The sequence below is a fragment of the Pezoporus wallicus genome, unplaced genomic scaffold (assembly GCF_028554395.1).
Source record: "Pezoporus wallicus isolate ANWC-B61680 ecotype Strahan unplaced genomic scaffold, APGP_CSIRO_Pwel_v1 contig_3487, whole genome shotgun sequence".
NCBI lineage: Eukaryota > Metazoa > Chordata > Aves > Psittaciformes > Psittacidae > Pezoporus > Pezoporus wallicus.
This window is the reverse complement of record NW_026636018.1, coordinates 160,457-181,679: the sequence shown is the minus strand read 5'-3', so window position 1 is coordinate 181,679 and position 21,223 is coordinate 160,457. Positions and strand designations below refer to the sequence as shown.

Sequence of the window (21,223 nt, the reverse complement as noted above, 5' to 3'; positions counted from 1 at the left end):
TATAGCTGTGCTGTCTCAAAGCAAAAAAAAAAAAAGTGCAAAAGAATGTTCTCTAATAGAGTAGCTCTTTCACACCACACAGCCGAGAGCATGAAACCTCTAAGAAATCACGCTAACCAAGTTTTGGATGACCAACAAATACTGCCAAATATGCTAAGTTTGAGGCTTAATGAGAAACATGGGTAGAATGGTTACCATTTACTCTCAAAGCAGCTGTTGTCTTCTGGTCTCCACACACGCAGGTATAGCTCCCAGCATCTGTCAAGTCTAGGTCTTGGATAACCAGCTCAACGAAACGCCCTTCCCGTCTCATTTTGTATTTGCTATCTGGCATCAGCACCTTCCCGTCTTTCCTCCACTCTACCGAGCCCGCTGCCTGGCTCAGCTCGCACTGCAGTGTGGCCGTCCCGCTCTCAGTGGCTTCCTCATTCTTCAGCTCTTTCTTGAAACGGACTGGTAGGGCTGAGAGATGCAGAATGAAAAGGGGTTGCAACCCAAGGCCCTGCTGAGATCTCTGGTCAGAGGCTGAATCATGATTTACAATACGACTACCTAAGCCTTATTCCAACACCCTTATCCTTAATCACATCCTGCCTTTCTTTTCTTGTAGATGGCAAAAAAAATTATCTAGTAAATTGTTCTGTAGGAATCAAAGCATGCATGATCTTGACTGGGATCATGCATACAAATGACAAACTCATTCTCATCATTAAAGGCGATGAACCCTCCCTAACAAAAAATCCCAAGGAATCTTATGTTTCCATACTAGTTCAGGAACACATACGTGCATGTTAGCACCCTTCACTTGAGGAAAGGTAAAAAGACAGTGAAACACACACACGTTCAATAGCAGGCATAATGAAAGCTGAGTGTGGATGGGAATTGGGGAAAGAAGTGACATGGCAACATGAAAAAGTAGAAAGATGAAAAAAGTAGAAGCAGGACATGAATGACATGATGCTGTGAGGGAAGGTACAGTGAGGAGGAGAATGTGAGGGAATGTACAGAGAGGAGGAGAGAAGAGACGGACAGAAACTTTCCAGAGTTTCACAGGTTATTTCTGACTTTTTACCATTCACTGACAAAGCTGCTGTGGTTTTTTGGTTCCCCACTACACATGTATAGTCTCCAGCATCCCTTAGGTCCAGATTGTGGATCAGCAGCTCAGCCACCGTGCCCTCCTGCCTCATCTTGTACTTGTTACTTGGCCGGAGAAGGGTGTGCCCCTTCCTCCACTCCACAGGGGTCTCTCTGCTCAGCTGGCATTGCAGGGTGGCTGTCCCACCTTCCACAGCTTCTACGTTCTTCAGCTCTTCTTTAACAAGCACAGAGACAGCTGAGGAATGAAGCATTCTCATTTTACTTTAGGAGCATCATTACCAACTGGTGACCTTATATGGGACCTAAAGTAGAAACAAATTCTCTTGGCACAGCTAATAAGCTCTGACCTACCTGCATATCCAGGACTCTACTTGCGCTTACAATAGCACACCATGAGTTTGGGGGGGGAATAAAACCAAAACAATGATTTTCCAATAATTAGAATATCAAAGTAATTACCCCTTCTGCTACCCAAATCCTGCTGGTCACAGAGGAAAGCACAGAAATGAATTGCATATTCTTTAACAGAACACGTAACTGAAGCCCTTCTTTTACCTCCTGGCTTAGAGCTCACCCAAACACCTCTATCCAGAGCAGAAAGCAAAACAGTTATTTCAGAAGGAAGGAAAGATATTTTATCATATATATTTGTTTGCTATGTTTTAGCATGAAGTTATCATCCCAAAAAACACAAAAGACCAAGCCAGAGCTGCCTTTTGTTTGTACTGATCCCTTTTTCTCTGAATGTTCAGTATAAATATGCAGGAGCTAGCAGGACCAAGGCATGAACAATAAGAAATGGTCACAAGCAGGTGTCATATTCCTACCATGGACTGTGACTTGGGCTGTCGTCTGCTGGTCTCCCGTGTCACAGGTGTATCTTCCCGCATCTTCTGGTTCTGCATTATGAATCACCAGCTCTGCCACTGTCCCCTTCTGCTTCATTTCATATTTGGCACTTGCCTGGAGTGTGGCTTCTCCCTTCTTCCACACCACAGTGGCATCAGCTTTTGTGAGTTCACAGCGTAAGGAGACAGATTTCCCTGCTTCCATTTCTGTGTTTTCCAAGGCTTGTTTGAAAAGGACAGGCACAGCTAGAAAACCAAAAGAACCAAAGATTAGAACATGCCCTCTTGACCTGCTGTATAGCAAATGGCCCATTACAGCTGTTACTTCTTAAAACCAGCCTTTTTCCACATGAGCTGAGCAGCCCGAGACCCTCCCTTGGCATCAAAGTGCACTTCATGTATGTGGCATCAAAGTTATTCTGCTTGGGAGCGGGAGGAAATCTCTCCCTCAGATGTTATCACCTCACTGTAGATTCTTGGGAATATGTTGGAGGTTTCTCTCATCTTTAATAAGGACCCCTTCATAGTCTTCTCGGCATCCTCACCTAACAAAGGCCAGGTCAGATGGGGCTTTGAGCAACCTGGTCTAGTGGTAGATGTCTCTGCTCATGGCAGGGGGGGTGGAATTGGATGAGCTTTAAGGTCGCTTCTAACCCAAACCATTTGATGATGATGATACAGCTACAGGGCTCCAAGACAACATTCATGCCCTATATCTCTCCTGCTTTCTGCTCTAGCACATACTACTTTTGCTATACTATTATAGGAACTGTATTTGTTTAAGGTCATTGGGGAGTGCAGATGGCATCTGAGAGCCTTTTAAGAGTATGTTTTGGGTAATTAAGGGGCCTAAACATTCATCATTTCACCACCTGCAATTTGCAGTGACTGGACTTCTGTTTTCATCTTCTTATGCTCCAATGCTCCTGGTCTCCATGTCTGACTCCAGTCTTAATCACAGCCATGCAAAATAGCTGATAGGTCAGGAATTATGCAATGTAAGATATAGAAAATGAACCCTCTGCATTACTTACTTTTTGCTTTGTGGGAAATTACATATTTAAAATCCCAGGCATGTAACGTGAGATTACATGCGTTATATATATATAGAAGTATTTACAAGTATGCAGTGTTACCTGTGAATGCTACATACGACTTTGTAGATGACATTGCCACAAAATAACACAGAGAGTTGCTATGTGACTTTTTAAAATAGAAGACCTATTAACCAATGTGTTAAAAATGTGTGGGAATGTACGTAAATCTGCCTACCATTTACTTTCACCTGAGCAGTGGTCTTCTGTTTCCCAGTGCTGCAGGTATATTCTCCAGAATCTATCGATTTGACATCTCGAATAATGAGCTCCGCCACAGTACCATGCTGCTTAAATTCATACTTCTCACTGGCATAGATAACGGTGTCTCCTTTCATCCATTTCACTGGGGTATCAGGTTTGCTGAGCTCACAGGTCAGCTTGACTTGTTTTCCTTCTTTAGCTTCTTCATTTTGGAGCTCTTGCTTGAAAAGAACTGGTGTTTCTGAAAAAGAATATTGCAAATGTTTAAGGAACACACAAGATCAGAAATACTTTTTCTGTTTTTATTTCAGACTTTGTTATTAAGCTAGAAAACCACAGGAACGGAAAATCACTAACAAAGAGTAAGCAGATTCTGACATCTGCCTGCCAGCGCTCTACAGCAGCAAAACAGAATTTGAGACCATACGCTTGTTTTCCTTTTAACCACTATCTGCACTATCAAAGACTTTGCTACTACTACTGTTGTCATTATAAACATTAGTGGCAGGTGCTGCACTGCACTGGATATGCACTATGCACATATTACACAAGCAGTGCATTGCAGCGTTGCAGGTGCGTGGTGAGAACTAGACCACTGGCACAAAAAATGTAAAACTTCTCTGAGCATAACTAACACTAGATATAAGGAGGAAGTTCTTTACTGTGAGGGTGGTGAGGCACTGGAATGGATTGCCCAGGGAAGTGGTGAATGCTCCATCCCTGGCAGTGTTCAAGGCCAGGCTGGACAGAGCTTTGAGCAATATGGTCTACTGTGAGGTGTCCCTGCCCATCGTAGGGGGTTGGAATGAGATGATCTTTAGGTCCTTTCCAACCCAAACCATTCTATGATTCTGTAACACAGAGGACATGGGAATGAGCAAAGCACTCTCTATCATGACCAGCAGTATTATCATTGTAAAAAAAACACACAACATAGTTTTATTCAACATGAATACAAACTTAAAACCAGCACAGAGCAAACATGGAGAGGAAAGCACAGCTGCACATGAAAGTGTCCCTATTAAGATTCCTATGCAGGCTCTGTCACAGCCTGCATTCAGGCTTTAAGGTGAGCTAGTGTAGGAAAAGCACTTATTGGGGAAAAAACTCAATTGAAATTTTTTTCCCTCAGATCATGAAACACCCCCAGTTTCTTCCGGGCTTCTGCTTACAAATATGCAAGTCAGCTACTGATTCATTATGTTGTGTCCTGTGACTATTGGAAAACTGCAGCCTATTCTCTATTACCTCTAGTTTGGGACACTCAATCTCACATGGCTACTGACTTTATTTTTTTGTGCTATTTTTGCACCTTGCTGTTCCGATGTCACCCTAGTATATACAGGAAGATACTCAGTGTCATTTACGACTTGACATCTGCTGGTGATTTGAATCCATGTGTTTAAATCCTAAATCCATTCACACCCTTCACAGAGAAAGGAAAAAATGGACTGCTATGTAACATTATGAATGTGGTTTTTTTCCAACAGGAAACTGTTCTTGGCCATGGGTGAGATCCAGCTCCTACTGAAGTCAACACAGATCTTTCTATTGTGTGTAACATGTATTTAGAAAACATCCTAGTGCTACAGAAAGACGTGGCAAATTGGGACCGTTAACCATCACCATTACATCATCAAGGTCTTCCCTTCCCTTGCACAGCAGATCTCAGCTTTAGGTTGGCTTGCTTGTGCTCTGGATAAACAGTGTGAGCAGCTTGCCTTCCTTCTTCATGTTCTGAAGTTCTGGTTAGCTATTCCAACAACCCAAATGCTTTTTGTTCACACTGAATACTTTAATCAAAGTGCAGCTTTGGATCTGCCCTTTCCCAAGTACATTATACCAGCTGCATGCAGGATACCCACTGGCCAGGCTAAACACAGCCTGTGACATTAATAACCTCCCTGTACCTGCTTCAACCTGCCCATATGAACAAGTGATTTACTCACAGAAACCCAAGCTTCTCCTCAACCTGAAGGCTAGGCAGTGACTCAAGACAAGCAGGAATGATTGTAAGATGCATAGTAGGCGAGCCCTGTTCTGACACAGCTCAGACCCAACGCTTACCTAACATGCTCATCCAACTTGTTCAGGGAACTCTTGCTTTGTTTCAGACAACAACCCTTTAGATAGCACCTCCTGCATGATGACATTCTTTGGGTGCATTACTCTTGATAAATTTGGCTGGCTAAATCAATTACCCAGACAAGTGTGGGTGTGTGAGCTCCATCCTTTTAGAAAGCCATTAGTGGAGACAGCGTCAGAAGACGATTCATCCTTCCTCTGGACTACCTCTGATGCTGGGTAGATCTCCTACTGAACTGTGCTTGGAGCAACCTGGTCTAGTGGAAGGTGTCCCTGCCCATTGCAGGGGTTTGGAGCTAGATCATCTCTAAGGTCCCTTCCAACTCAAACCACTCATGATTCAATGATTCATTCTATGATTCTTTAGAGAGCTTAGACACTTAAATTTCACATAGTTAAAAACAGGTAAGATCAAGAATTTTCCTATTTCATATTCTGTCACCTATCTGGATGCTGTTCCAGATAACTTGTCCTGCACTGTGATGCAAAGTCATGAGGGTTTTTTTCAGTGTAGCTTCACATTTTTATAATTTAAATTTTTTACTCTGACCTTGGTGTTAGATGATGAGTTAGGACCCAAGCCATCACTTCAAATGCTCTTACCCTTGACAGTAATAACAGCACTACTTTTAGCTGCTCCAGCCTCACACTCATATCTGCCACTGTCTCTTTCTTCTGCCCTGTGAATGACAAGCTTGGCTTCAAATCCCGACCGACTGATGTTATACTTGGAAGAATTCCTAAGGCTCTTCCCATCTTTGCACCACTTTACAGGGCTGTCTGATTTGGAGGTTTCACAGTGAAGGATCACATCCTCTCCCTCAGTGACTTCAGTATCAACCAGCTCCTTTGTGAAGATGCAGGGCTTCTCTAGAATCACATAAAAGCCATCTGAGATGTTTCAGAAGAGGTGTGAATTTTCAGATCAGAAGTAATCTGCGAGATTTACATTCAAGATTACTTGTATCAAAACTACAGATCAAGATTAACAGCAAATGATTTGATGTTCACGACTATAAAGTCCTCAAGAAGGCACCAGTCATGCCATAAAGTGTTGCTTAGTAAATACCCAATGCCATCTGAGACAAACCAACAAGACAATATTCCTGTTGAAGAACATAAATAAAACCTCTCTCACATTTCACTAAATAGGAGCAAGGTGAAGCCATGATGTTCCTAAGCCCTTTTCATTGGGAGCTGATTAGTTTGAACACTCTAACTGAACATGGAAAAGTTAATTCTGCATGAAGTGTTGAAATACAGGTTTCTCAATGCCAGTCATTTAAAGCAGGTCTCATCTCAACAGTACTCTCTAAAAATAAGGCAGATAGTTCAGACTGGTCATGTAGGGTATAAGAGGACAGGTGCCTTCAGAGACCAGATATTCACTTCCAAAATAGTCTAAGACAGAGAAGATTAACAGTTCTCTGGAAGTGCTTGTCTTCTACACAGCTTATAGAAGTAGCCTAAGCTAGATACCGATAGCCAAATTGACCAAGGTAGATCTTATCCCCCCTGGCTCAACACTTTTAAATTCACAAAAGTCCAATAAATAAGGAGACCAAACCCTGATTTTGGTACTAGCTGTAGCTTCATTATATAAGTAATGCTATTCTTGAACATATACAGTATACATATGACTAAATCTGTAGATTTTTTGTTCTTTTTTTCACCTACCCACCTTAACCCGTGCCTATTTCTACCCATTCTTTCCTCTCTTGCAGTTTTTATGATGGAATTACCTTTAACAACCAAACTGGCAGAAGTTTTCTTATCACCAGCTTCAAATGTAATGACCCCCGAGTCCTTCAGTGAGAGTTTTTTCAATGTTAGCAAGTGATATCCACCAGGCTGAGACTGGATGTCATTAAGTTCATTGGTATGGAGAGGGGTTTTATCCAAAAACCACTGCACTTTGCTATAGTCTACAGGAGAGATTCTGCATTTGAACATGGCAGATTCTCCTTCTAACACAGTGACATCTTCCAGGTCTTCTGTTATTAGCACTTTCTGGCCTGAAAGGAACATAGATATATCAATTACTGGATTCTTCAGTTTCTAGCATGAAAATCGACATGGAAAACTCCAAGATTTCCCATGCAAGTATTTCAAGAAAGAAATACGTTCATGATACAGAAGACTGAAACACAATTCCTATGTTATTGAACACAAAAACCATTCACAGGAGGCAATTTATACAGGACACACACCAAAACAGGATGAAGACAACTTCAAAGCACCAGAACACATAGCAGAACAACTAGCCAACACAATACAAATCTAGTGTTACAGAGTTTCCCCTAATGAAACTACCTGTAAAGACTGAAAGTATGCTGAAATAACAGCATTACTGGGCTCTAAACATCACCAAGCATCCCTTCCATGACAGCCCCTCTGTTTTTCTAGAGCAAACATAACTTGCTTTCTATGAGATAGGAGCACCCAGCTGCACCTTCTTTGAGCTTAGTCCAAAAATAAATACAGTGGGAAGTGGAGAGAGCATCTGATTGCAGCTTTAGTAAAAAGAAGCAAAACAACAGCCCCCAAAACCTGCCTGTATAGATATAGATGTACACTTAATTATTAATAAATAAATAACTTCATCATTAATAAATAAATAAGACAAAGCTATCACTATACAAAGATAAATCTGATGTTGCTCTTACTTACAGAACTGGTACAGAGTTTTTTTTTTACTTTTATCTTGAGTTTTGTTTCATAAAAACATTTTTTTCACTCAGAAAAGCTGGTATTAGAAACCTTCCAGAGAATTCAGGTAAATCAGATCCTGAGGCCATGATGGGGATTAAGCACACTTTTTGTTTCACAAGGCTGTTCTATCAGATGACCAGAGGTGGAAGAGCCTGCCTTTACCCCCTAGTTTTTAATAACCAACTATAACAATGAATAAGTGCACACCAACACTGCATCTCCATGTGACTATTCTTGACTTGTTCCTACTATTCTCTTCACTGTTTCATCAGTTTCAGGTCTATGGTTTCTCCCAGTTGGGGCTCCAGTGAGGGAACTGTGAGGAACAGTATCGACCAAACCTCACTCCCTTCCCTTAAACACTGCCCTGCTGTTAACAGCGGCCACCACAGCTCATTTGCCACCCATAGCTTCAATTAAAAGCTGTTGGGGTGTACTTTTCAGCTGGAGATTGTGTTGTACCCTTCACCTCTAAGGTGCAGATCCCTGGACCACTCATTTACCCATCCCATCTTAAAAACTACTAACAGAAAGATGCATCAAGGGACATGGAGAAAAACCTAGAGGCTGAATAATTTTTCCTTCATCTAATAGCAGGCACTCTGACTTATATCTATCACATCTTCATACAGGAACACCAGCCTCTCCTCACATCAGTATTTTGGGCTTCAAATCATACCAAAAGTACTTCTTGTGTAATTGCTTCAAACTGACTTGTCTGCATGTTCCTATGTTTTTGTCCTCATGTTCTGGGCAGTGTACATACATCATGAATGAGACAGAGCCAGAAATCAGTGGATTTGTTACCCATATGCTGAGAAATAGATCTGTCTACACATACGATGTTTTCTGCTGGAGGAACGGGATGTACAAACACATTCCTCTCATGCATACCTTGCACGACTAGCTTGGCCCTGGACTGGGCATCACCAATGTCGCAGGTGTAAGTGTCACTGTCACTTTTCTCCAAGTTTTTTATGGTCAGCTGCAGGACTTGTCCGTCCTGTATGATCTCGTATTTCCTGCCAGCCCTGAGTTCAGCCATGCCTTTCCGCCAGACCACAGAGGATGCAGCTTTCTCACTCTGACACATAAAGACTGCAGTTCCACTTTCATCAGCTTTCAGATCTGAAAGCTCTTTGACAAAATAATTGGGTTTTTCTGGAAGAAGAGAGAGAGAGTGCACATAAGATTCTTCAGTAACTACAAGGTGTTTTTTCAGAGGTTTGTGTTTTTTTTTAAAGTTTTTTAATCTATGATGTTTTAGAAAACTAAAACTTGTTCTTCTATCTCCCTAAACAGGATCATTTTCCACAGGTTTTAGATATTTACTCCAGCTTTTGTACCAGTCCTATGCAAGCTTCAACTGACCTTGCACTGTGATCCTTGCTTTTGTTTTAGAGACCTCTGTCTCACAAGTGTACTCCCCACTGTCCTTGACTGTGGAGTCATGGATGATCAAAATGGCCCGTGTACCCTCTTGGTGCAAGTTATATTTCTGACTTTTTCGGATTGCTTTTCCATCCTTGTACCACCTGATGTTCACATCAGGTTTTGACAATTCACAACTCAGGCTGATGTCCTGCCCTGCTGCTGCTGTTTTATCCTCCAGCTGCTTTGTAACCTCAGTGGGTTTTTCTGAAGGGAAGAAAGGGGGAAAACAAACAAATAAACAAACAAAAAAAGGCACTTTTGACTAAAAATCATACTCACTATATGGCTGAGGTTTTTGCAATTCAAATATCCAGCAAGTTTTCACATCCCCAATGAGTCATCCATTTTGTGTTAGGAAAGGGAGGGGAAAACCATTCTTGCTCTTTACAAGATATTAATTGCAGTTAAGAGGTCTCAATGCATATCTTGATGATTACAGGAACTGAAGACTTGTCCTGATGTCATTCATTTCAGAGGATGACATTTCACCATCACTGAATTTACTAGAGGCATGCATCTCACTGAATACAGACATCTACACTACAGAGAGCAGAGGCACTCAACCCAGGACTGCTATACAGCCAGAAGTGATCTGCTAAGTGCAGGTAACAGAGTTCAAGGAACAATTTATTTTGTCCTAAATAGGTTTAACTGTGGATGATGAACTATGTTTGAAAACTACCTATTTCTTCTCTCCACTAACTACCTGAGGAGCCTTGGGTGATTGTATCTGATGCACAGAGTCTGGGTGGTAATTGTCCGTACAATTATACTACCCAGTGTATTCTGTCATTCTCAAATATCTATAAAAGGTTTCAGCCTTGCATTTGTTTTTTAAGGAAAAATAAATAAATCTCAGTGCTTCAAGGCTCACAGGAAAGGCTGCTATTCACTTTAATCATAACAAGAGTTTTCCTTTAAGGTTTACTGACCCCTTATGAAAAGACACCCAAGAAATCAAACCCCAGAATCTTTCTGATCTCATTACCTTTCACAACCAGAGAAGCCTTGGAGGTTAGACCACGGGCAGTAAAAATGACTTCTCCAGCATCATCAAGCGTCACACTTTTGATATTTAGTGTGTATTTTCGACCCATGTTAGAGGCTTTAAATCGCCCTCCACTTTCCACTTTTTTCCCATTCAGTGTCCAGTTGAAGTCATCAATGCTTTCATGGGACAGAACACATTCAAAAGTGCAATCTTCTCCCTCCTGGATTTCAGTGTTCTTCAGCCGTTTGGTGATGCCAATGTTCAGTTCTGGAAAAAAAATGTAGGTTAATACAAGGAGAAAAGACTTCTATGATTGACATGAGTAGTAGTATCAACATTTTAATTCATCACACTGGTTTATCTACTAGATTGGCAGGGCATCATTGCATTCCTTACAGATGTATTTGACATGGGAAGGATTTCTCAGACGTTGTCCACTCAGTTACCACAAAGCTATAGGAAAGGGGACATGTGAATCTCTTGGCTTTGCTCTGGAAGGCCTGCATGAAGAGGAGCTCAGTGGAGAAACTCAAGATTCAATGAGCTAGAAGGGAGAAAAGCTGTCAGAGGAAACCTTTGGGATGTTGTGTGAAGTTTTTCTCCATGCTGATAGAAGAAATGGGATGTTTGTTAGCTTGTCACCACCATACCCCCTTTGTGTTCAAATCTGACAAATTCAAAATTTATCTCATTATCATTATAAATTTGAAACCCATGAACAATTCTCTGTCCTTCAAGCAGCCACAAGGATTAGAGGACAGGCTGAACTTCTGGGTTCTTCAACAGACAGTGGTGTTGTACTTTGTGTTCCCACAACAGGGGCTTTAAGCCACTTTTTTCAGATAATAGCTTAAAATGTGAAACACAAGCCACTCGGGGTTTGTTTGGTTTTGGGATTTCTTTTTTTATTGGTTTATTGTTTGTTTGTTTGAAATTTTGTTTGTTTGCTTGTTTATTTTGTTTGTTTGGTTTAGAAATTTTTCACTCTTCTGGGAGGATTTCTGCACCTTAGGAATGTTCAGGAAGGAAAAACTCAGTACATTCTTGAGAAGTGATTGTCTCTGAATCACCATATATACTTCCAACAAAGAGTAACAGGGATTATTCAGACACCACTATGTTACATGAAGCTAATGGAGAAATAGTGTGAGACCAAGTGTCCAAGGCCACTCATATTTGCAGCATCCCTTGACTGGGCATCATCTACAATACTTACCCTGAACGCTGACCTTTGACTTGGCAACATCAGTGCCAATATCACAGGTGTATAAACCTGCATCTGTCTTTTCAAGGTCATGGATAAGGAGGCTCAGGGTCTTCCCAGACTGCATCTGCTCATACTTGTTATCAGACGTGAGCTTCACACCATCCTTTTTCCAAACAGGTTTGACCTTCTCTTTAGAGACTTCGCATTCCAGTTTAATCATACCTCGCTCCTCACCAAAAACATCGTCCAATGACTTCATGAAGACAGCAGGCTTCTCTGAAGGTTAATGGGCAAAACAGAATAACCAGGATATTTAAATCAAGACCTTTTCAGTTGATACTAAATATTTAAAAAGAGCTTAAGTAAACCTTTGGTAATGCTGCTGGTACCAATGCAGAACCTAGAACAGTCTCACACCTCATGACTGGCACAAGTTTTAGGGAAATCAGTATTTATTAATGGGAGGATGTAAGAAAGGAGAGAGGCAGCCCATATTGCATATCATGGGTTGTGATATTCAGTGCTGTAATCATGGTCTCTCTTTTGGCTGTGCACATGTGAGATTGCAATAACTCTTTTTTTCACTGTGCTGGGCATCTGTCAGGGACATGAGATCCCGTCACAGGGCATGGTGATTGGAGATGGCATGCATGGCCTTGCAAAGGCCAGAAGGGTGGCTTTTATGAAATAGCTACTCAACAAGATAGACTACATTTAAGGAAGTCTTTGTCTGCATCATGAAAGAGCAGATGTTCTCTGGGAACATCCCTTCTCCTTGCAGGAGTCTGCACATGGAAAGGAGTCAGGTGGTTAGAGAAAATACATGTGAAGGAAAGTAATTGGGATGTAGGTCTTTTAAAGCCAGAGAGCTGGCACTGTCTTTTTCACAATGAAGGACTTATGCAGTAGGAACAGCAGTAAAAAGATATGCTGCACTCCTTGCTCTCATGAACATTTTTCTTCTTGCCTCTTTGACTTATTGATTCCCATTGTCTAAAATACATTTGACATGGAAGATATTTATAAAAGGAATTTTTGACCAGATATGAAAAAAAAGAAGAGGAAATCCTTCAGACTCTCTGAGTGGATAGAGTAAAAGAGTTAAATGATTGTTAAATGGGAAGAACAAATTAGGCATGATCAGGAGGAAAAATGCAATGGAAATGAGACAGATGATTCTCCAAGCACCTTCAGGTGTGTCAACCACAATACTCAACTTGGTGTTATCTGCAAACTTGCTGAGAGTGCAGAAGAATATGTGAAACCACAGCTACTCAGTTATGTGACAGAACTTCAAGACGTATGAAGGACAGCAGCAAACTGCCTTGTTCTTGCTGCTGGAGTCCAGCTCCAGAATTGATTACTTAAAGGTGTGCCCTACCCTTAGAGGTAAACTGAAGCTCAGGTTCCTGCAGTCAAAAACCTTTAGAACAACAGTTTATAGATCATACACTATTGAAGAGACAAACAAGCAAAGGAAATTGCTCTTGAGGCTAACCTGACAAGTAAAAGGATTATAAACATTTATGGAAATTGTTGGCAGAATAGCAAAACAATCTTCCTTAGAAAAATCATCAGCTATAGTAGAAACTTACACTGTAAGAAAGCCCCTATACACCTACTGCTTGGCCCCAGAGAGGTGAAGCTTATGAGCAGGTTTGCTGCATGGATATGGTAAATAATATCTCCTTTACATCTCTTATTCACACTCAGGAGGAGTGTAATCACAACCTACCTATCACCTTCAGACGCACACTCTCTGTCACTTTGTCTGACTTCATTGTCACTGTGCCAGCATCCTCAGGCTTGACGTGCTTCATTGTCAGCATGTAGCAATTGCCAATGTTCCTGATGTCATTGAAATTGTTGGTGTAGAGAAGGGTGTCATTGAGGAACCATTCCACATCCTCGTCATCATGGGAAAGCTCACAGGAGAAGACAGCAGAGCTATCTTCTTCAATTTCCACGTCCTGCAGGTGTTTGCATACTTGTACATTGCGGGCTGTAGAAAAACAAGGTGCACCATCACCACTGTTACTATAAATCAGTATTGTTACCAGAAACAGATTTCATAGTGTTTAGAGTTTATTATGTTATTCACTCATCCCTGTGTGCTAGCCACTGCACGCACACAAACACATTATAACTATATCGTCCCCGACTCACTTCCAGGGAAACTGTGACATAGAGGATGCGATGAAGACAATGGTTTTGGCTACAAAGAGTAAGAGATTAAGCAGCTCATTGAAGGTTAGGGAGCAACATGAATTAAATTCTTTCCTTTCTCAGTCTTTGGCCAGAGGTTTCTCTTTGCAGCTATTCTGCTCCTGAAATGCTGTTCCTCAAGGACTTGCTAACTCAGAGGAGGGTTTAAGAGTATTAAATAATTTTGTCATTTGGATGAACCTCTGCAACACCAAATTGTTACCAAAAGTTGCTCACTGGACTTCCAGAAATGATTCTGTGGCTCACCTCCAAGTCTTGCTGAAAGTGACACTGTGAACATCTTTTCTTACAGTTTTACCAGGGGTGAAGAATTGGCTAAAAATAGTTCCATACCCAGATGAGGTAGAATATCGTTATGAATGACAAGCACATAGCAGCTATAAAAGCTGACAGCGTCAGGAAATTAAAACCACAACCAAGAGCACCAGAATCAGAAGCCTGTAACAGTTTAACATAAGGGACATTTTTAAGTGGAAGTACCAGAATACTAGTTCCTTGGACAAAATGAAAAATAACGTGCCTTGACAAAGATGCATGAATTTCTGCCTTACCCAGATGGTGTGCTTCTGCCTGCATTTCCTACTTCATAAGAAGCGCTGGAATATCAGCACAGTGCATAATACAATCAGTTCTCTTGTGATACTGCATATATATAAAATTAGCAGAAGGTAAGTGTGGGAATCTACCTCTACTCAAGAAGAGAAACCCAGAGTGAAATACTGAACTATACAGACATGCAACGGGCAAGCTCCCACTGCTGCAATCCACTCCTACCTTCAACAGTGAGCGTGGCTTCAGTCTCTGCGCTTCCAGCCCTGCACTTGTAGACACCAGCATCTTCAGGCTTCACCTTCAAAATCTTGAGCTCTGCTGAATACTCTTCCCGCTTGATTTTGTACTTCTCAGAGGGCTCGATGAGCTCATGGCCCTTGAACCATTTGACAACCTTTGGAGAAGGCCTGAAGTCGCAAGACAGGATGACTGAATGGCGCTCCAGAGCTGTCTTGTCCTCCATCTTCCTGGTGATCTGGATGTGGTAATCTGCAAAGCAGAGGTGGGAAAGAAGAAAGGATCAATCTGAAGAAAAGTTTCTAATCTGTTTCTAGACATGCCTATGAATTTCATGTATGTCATTCACAACTGCTTTGTGAACCATTCAGATTGTACTACAAGTTTCTCTTACGGAGCTGATGTGCTTTGAAGTTAAAATGGCATGATGATCCATAGGAAATGCTGGGTTCTATAAGACAATGCTGTATATTAACTACCAAATGCATGGTCCAGTTCTGTTCAGTGCTTACTGAATTGTTCTCTTATTGAAGCTTTTATTCAGGTAAGGGCAAATTAAAAACAAAACAAGGACTTCAGGACATGATTGGAGATTTTTACTGTGGTGACAGTGGAAGATAAAAAGCCCTGAAGCTTTGTCCCAGATCAAGTCAATGACAAAGTGGATTAAGTAAATGAGCTATCAAACTTGTCTAGTTCAGAAATAAACTCCCCTGGCAAATTTCATATACTTTGTCCTCTTTGGTAATGTCAAAAAGAAAAGAATAAACCAAAAATTAATTCTAGCTCAATAGATTTGAATACCAGACACACCAAAATCATTTAATGAGATCCCTTCCTAAAACATTGCTTCATTGAGTGCATCCAACATTGCCCCCAACAATTTGCAATTAGGAAATAAGCAGATCTTCCAGGCACACAGCCTGGAAAACACCACCCAGCAGACCCTCCACATTAGACAGTAGGTATGAAAAATTATTTTGCAGGGACTATAGGAAGGAGCATCTTTCATGATCTAAATCAAGCCAGGGCATATAACATTACCTCTGACAAGCAGGTTTGCTGTGGATTTTGATTTGCCAATGGAGAACTGAATGACGCCTGTCATATCGGTACTTGTTTTCAGTATTGTCAGCTTGTGGATGGTACCTCCTTGATACATGATGATGTTTCTGCCTGCCTGTAAGACTTTTCCATGTAAATACCATTTGGGGGGCTTCACAGATGGAATGGATATCTCACATTCAAAATTGGCTTCTTCGGGCTCAGTCACATCTTCATCACACAGCTCCCTTACAATATTAATGGCTTGCTCTGGATAGAATGAGAAAGCAGGGATTTATGAGTCACAAAGGAACTCTGCCATTATCAGCCCACACACTCATGCCACCTTTTCTGCATTTGAATACTGCACTTATTAGATTGATAGGCCTTAAAACAGCCTTTTTAATATAAAATCAAATATATATTGCTGGTCATAGGTCAGACATTGAGACTGTGACACTGCCTCAAGAGAATCTCCATCTACTGATTTCCAGTCCTATTTCTAATGCCACCTTCCTGTCCTTTATCAAACACTTGGCACTATAAAATAGACAGCAAGATTCATTGGAATGCAGATGTCGATAGTAGAAAAGATATTGGTGAGCTACTGCAACTTTCCTACAACAAACTTTCTTCAATACATTTCATAAACTTCTCTGGAACAGAAATTTCACCACATTTCTTATGAAACTATATAGATATTAATTTTCCTGGACGTTCCTGATTTATAATTCTGAAAGAATTCATTACCAATGGATTTCAGAATAAATCAACATTGAATCAAAATACTTTCAAAGTGTTATTGTTTTTTCAAAGTAAATGACAAGGATTTTTTGAATTGGCCAATCCTCCTTCCAGTGCATCCTATTGAGAAAAAAAAGGTTTGCTACCTTCAACAAAGAAATTAGCACTGCTTTTGTCATCAAAGGCATCACAAGTGTATACGTCCTCATCTTCATAATCTGCATTGTTGATGATGAGTTTCCGATAGACATCATCACTCACGATTTCATATTTGTCGCTAGGGTGAATTTCAACGTCCTTTTTATACCATCGAACTTTGGCATTGGCGCGAGACACCTGGCACTCCAGGAATCCCCGATGCTTCTCAAGAACAATCTTATCTCGCAAAGGCTTCACAATTTTTACAGGCAGCTCTGAAAGGAGTAAAAATGATGGAATAAGAGGTACAGTTTCCATGAAAGGTGCCAATCAAAAGCTTCATTAGCTGTATTTCTTTTGTACTCAGTTATCTGGGACGACAAGAATTCTCACTGTGCTAAGCACTCAACTAACACACAGCAAGTACACAAGGAAAATTTTTAGCCAGGTTTTACCACTTGAGTGACTGAACTGTAGAGATAATAGGTAATTTACTCAACGCTACACAGCAGTGTTATGGCAAGGACTGATCTTGGATTTTCTGAGGTCCTCAATGTTTTAATTCAAACATCTTCCTTCTCTCTGTCTCTACCACACTGTTTAACGCCAAAACCAAAAATAATAGCAAAAAATGCTGTGCTCTTTTTAAACATACACCAGAAAAAGGAAATGCAGGAGAAAGTCAAGATACAGCTTTTTGTCCCTTGAAGTTCAAACATGACTTTTAACACTTTGGGTACAAAAACAACTTCCTGATAAAATAAACTGTGGTTTTTAGCAAAAGTAAATTCCCAGGCTGATATTTAACATGCAGTAAGATAGGCAGGAGTTTTTGCTTTCTCTGAAAGCTCTAAGTGTTGGTTAACCTTCTTCACTTTAAAAGTGAGGGAAGTTGTTTGGTTTGTGACATATAAGAGCATAAGCAGTACTAGCATGAAAGATGCAATTACCTTTTACTGTAAGCTGAGCACGAGATTCTGCCTTTTCTGCTACAAATTTGATTTCTGCTGCATCTTTGACTTGGACGCACGTGTAAGTCAGTGAATAGGTCTTTCCTGAGAAGAGATGCATAACCAGACATAGTTTCACCCAAGCAAACAGCTTCGCTCTCCAAGATATTTTGCCAGGTTGAGCACCACCCATCTGGTTTCAGCATCACCACCTGCTCTCATGGCAACAAGTCCTACCATTCCCCTATGTCTACATCCCTTCATCAAAGGATAACCCAATGTCAACCCCTCCAAGGACTGGTAGAATGTGAACCTCACCACCATTGCGACAGTACTTGAAACAGAAGGATCCCACCCACTGCCAGATGATAGAAATTCCTACCTCACTGCTGGCAGCATGGGATGGTAGGATAACACCAAACTTGCCTTATTAAAGTTACCACCGTGTCACTAGCCCAGCCCAGCTGCAGCCACGGAACAAAAGTGGAACTCACTGCTGAACCTTTTTAACTCAGTTCTGGAGGTCAGACCTCTCTGCCTAGTCTCCCATACCAGCATCTACTCCAACCCATCCCCATTCAAGAATGAGATCCCCCTTTTTCATCTTACCATCTTGACGCATTTTAATATTGTCAGCAGCCTTCAGCTTGTTGTCATTTTTGTACCACTGGGTTTGGACCTCATCATGTGAAATCTCGCAGACGAAAGATGCACTCTCAAATTCATTCACTTCCACATCTTCCAGTGGTTTAAGAATCCTGATATCTCGGGCTGTGAAATTACAGAGACAGATATTTATTTGGGTTTCTCCATAACTGAGTGTGGTATGTTTACATTCTGCATACTTGCATGGAAAAAAAAACACAGGGATTGTGTTTTATTCTAGATCAATTTCCCTCCCTGAGTAGTTTCTTTCTTCAGCACAGTAAGTACATTTATTTTGCTTGAACCTACAGGTAAAATTACAAGCTATAGTGGAGCTCATTGCAAAAGTGTTTTATGGATGCCAGAACTTCATACAGTCTTTAACTTACACATTAAATGAGAAAATATACCAATGAAAACTAAACAGAAGTCTACAATCTCTGCCACGTGTTTAACAAGGAGATACCTTTTACCCAGAGCCCCCGAACTCAGTATAAACCTCTTTAAATCTGCAGCTTTGAACTAATTTATGCAAGAACTGACTCATATTTCCATGCTGTTGCAGCCTTTTCCATTTGAAAAGCAACCCCTTGATACACCTCAGTTTAGCCTCAGGAGCAGAGTTCCAATGAAAACCAGCCAGCTTTCAAATAGCAACCCATCCCAAACACATCAGGGAGAAGAGGGGGAGTCCAACAGAGCAGTGGAAAGGACAGATGTTCATGAAGATGTTACTGAACCTAAGTGGCCACACGAGGACAGTATCTAGTAAGCGATAAAAGCTGGTCTGTCTTCAGATGTCCTGCTCAAAAAAACCAACTGCAGGGCACAGCAGACCTGTCCAGTATCTGTTTGTTAGCACTGGTTTCTCTCTGGTTGCTTCAGAGGCTGCTGATAAAGTATGCTGATGCTTGACCAGTTGCACAGTGCAACACACACAGGAAAAAACTGTCTTGAGCATAAAGAGGAGATGAAGAGTTAGAAATCACAATCCTTTCCTTAAGATTTACAACATAAAAATCAGAGCAATTCCTGAAATCATACCCAAGGCTTGTCCAGTCCTTATTCAGGCAAAGTCCCCCTGTGACAATAGCAGAACCTAAACCAAATCATGTCAGCACCAGCCATTATATACCTGCTCTGTGTCAAGTTATTCGGTGTTTACTAACTTGACAATCTAGAAATGCCACTCAAACTCCAGAGAACAGAAATCACTTATGAAAAATGGAAAAACTAAGTTAGCACCTCTTCCAAAATGCTCCTCTAAGAGCACTGGACAGCTCTGCCAGCACTTTCTCACTAAGAAGATCAAGTTGAGCAAAATGAGTAATTGTGAGATACATGAACTGTCCACAAAGCATTTCTTGCTGTGTAGTCAAAAACACGCCAGTAGATGTAATGCCCTACTTCAGTGAAACATACCATGAACCTTTAGGGTAGCTGATGTCTTCTCTTCAGCTACTTCACATATATAGGTTCCCTGATCTTCATATTCACACTTGTGAATAATAAGGCTTCTCTTAGTTCCCTGGGAAATAATCCCCACTTTTTTACTTTGCCGGAGCTCCTTCCCATCCTAGAAGGGAAAAAGCCAAACCATATCACTGTCAGCTGGACTGTGCAGTGAACAAAACAAACATTCAGATCTGTACTTAATTCACCTGTTTCATTGGACTTAACGGAATTGTGCTTGCAAAACGTACAAATGGCTGAAGAACATGCACAACTTTTGGTTGACCTTAGATGCCTGTTTGAAGGTTTAAGGCACTGTAAAGGGTCGGCAATAAGGCCTTTCAGACATTACCTTGAAGAAATGCAGACATTACCTTGAAGAAATACTGTTATCCCCATTTAAGGGAAGTATCAGCTGAGCCCAAAGGAAGGTACATGAAATGCCTAAGATGATCCCCAAAATGACTATCGGGTGTAAAGGCAATTGAGATTTCACCTTAAACAGTTCCCAGAGAGGCTATAAATCCTGAGTGAGAACTGCTAGGCATGAAACTCAAGACTCCAAGAGCAGAAAACATTAACTTTTAAGCCAGTAAATACATGCAGTAAATAAATAACAGTGATGGACTGGGCAAGTAAATGAATGTAAGGACAAAAGAGTAGTGCTAAGAGCTGTATAGCAAAGGTGGAGGATCACACCCCCTGGAAGTGAAATCAAAGGCTCCCATTCCCTTCCAGAGAAGTTAGAAATTAAAATACCACTCTACATTAAGTGCTGTACCTTGAACCACTTGACAACCCCGCTGGGCTTGGACAGCTCACACTCAAATGCGACTTTGTCCTTCTGAGTTACATTGATGTCTACCAAAGGCTTGCTGATTCTCACAGGCAATTCTGCAAAAGAAGAGGAAGTCCAGTTAGTGGGGAATTAGGTCTCCTGGACCATTTGGCACAAGCAATGATGGATATAGTTAGAGCCTAGGTTCCATGCTTAATAATGTTTGTGAGAACAAAATCACATTGTTTTGATCACATTATCATGAGTTGTTCCATGGACAATGATGTTACAATAATCCTGTTGACATTAGAAGGATACATTACTGATGATAGTCTACTGCTTAACATCCCTTGCAGTTACAAGGAAAGCTTGTTGCCCTCCTAGAAGCTCACTCTCTGAGACAGAAGACAGCCATGCCCCACACCAACCAGGGGCTGAGATTTTCAGGTTTGTGTACCTGTCACAGTGAGCCTCCCTGATGAAAAAATGCCTTCTGCTTTGAAGGAGATGAGTCCTGCATCTTCAAGAGTCACCGAAGAAAGAGTCAGTGAATGTTTCTTCCCCAGAACACCAATATTGATATTTGATGCAGGGTTCAGCCGAACGCCATCCTTCTGCCAGGTCCCTTCCACATCCTCATGTGACACCTCCACTTCAAAGGTGACAGTCCCTTTCTCAGAGACTTCCAAGTGCTGAAGACCTTTCACCAGCTTGATCTGCCTCACTGGAAAACAAACACAGGCAGGTTGGAGATCTCACACCGATAGCTGTGAAATACTCT

The 21,223-nt window shown here is 41.2% G+C and overlaps 1 protein-coding gene across 1 annotated transcript in view; it reads right to left on the bottom strand.

Annotated features, from left to right (window-relative positions):
• OBSCN (obscurin, cytoskeletal calmodulin and titin-interacting RhoGEF) overlaps positions 1–21,223 on the bottom strand; it is a 152,360-nt gene that overhangs the window by 79,775 nt on the left and 51,362 nt on the right. The window contains exons 22-39 of the mRNA XM_057398901.1: positions 20,900–21,166; positions 20,446–20,558; positions 19,635–19,788; positions 18,177–18,338; positions 17,568–17,672; positions 16,626–16,892; positions 15,736–16,005; positions 14,677–14,943; positions 13,412–13,678; positions 11,686–11,952; positions 10,467–10,736; positions 9,416–9,682; positions 8,939–9,205; positions 7,075–7,347; positions 3,222–3,488; positions 1,929–2,195; positions 1,073–1,336; positions 196–462 (exon numbers count right to left, since the gene is read on the bottom strand). Coding sequence (XP_057254884.1) covers positions 196–462; positions 1,073–1,336; positions 1,929–2,195; positions 3,222–3,488; positions 7,075–7,347; positions 8,939–9,205; positions 9,416–9,682; positions 10,467–10,736; positions 11,686–11,952; positions 13,412–13,678; positions 14,677–14,943; positions 15,736–16,005; positions 16,626–16,892; positions 17,568–17,672; positions 18,177–18,338; positions 19,635–19,788; positions 20,446–20,558; positions 20,900–21,166 — 4,281 coding nt within the window. The remainder of the gene's footprint in view (positions 1–195; positions 463–1,072; positions 1,337–1,928; positions 2,196–3,221; positions 3,489–7,074; positions 7,348–8,938; positions 9,206–9,415; positions 9,683–10,466; positions 10,737–11,685; positions 11,953–13,411; positions 13,679–14,676; positions 14,944–15,735; positions 16,006–16,625; positions 16,893–17,567; positions 17,673–18,176; positions 18,339–19,634; positions 19,789–20,445; positions 20,559–20,899; positions 21,167–21,223) is intronic.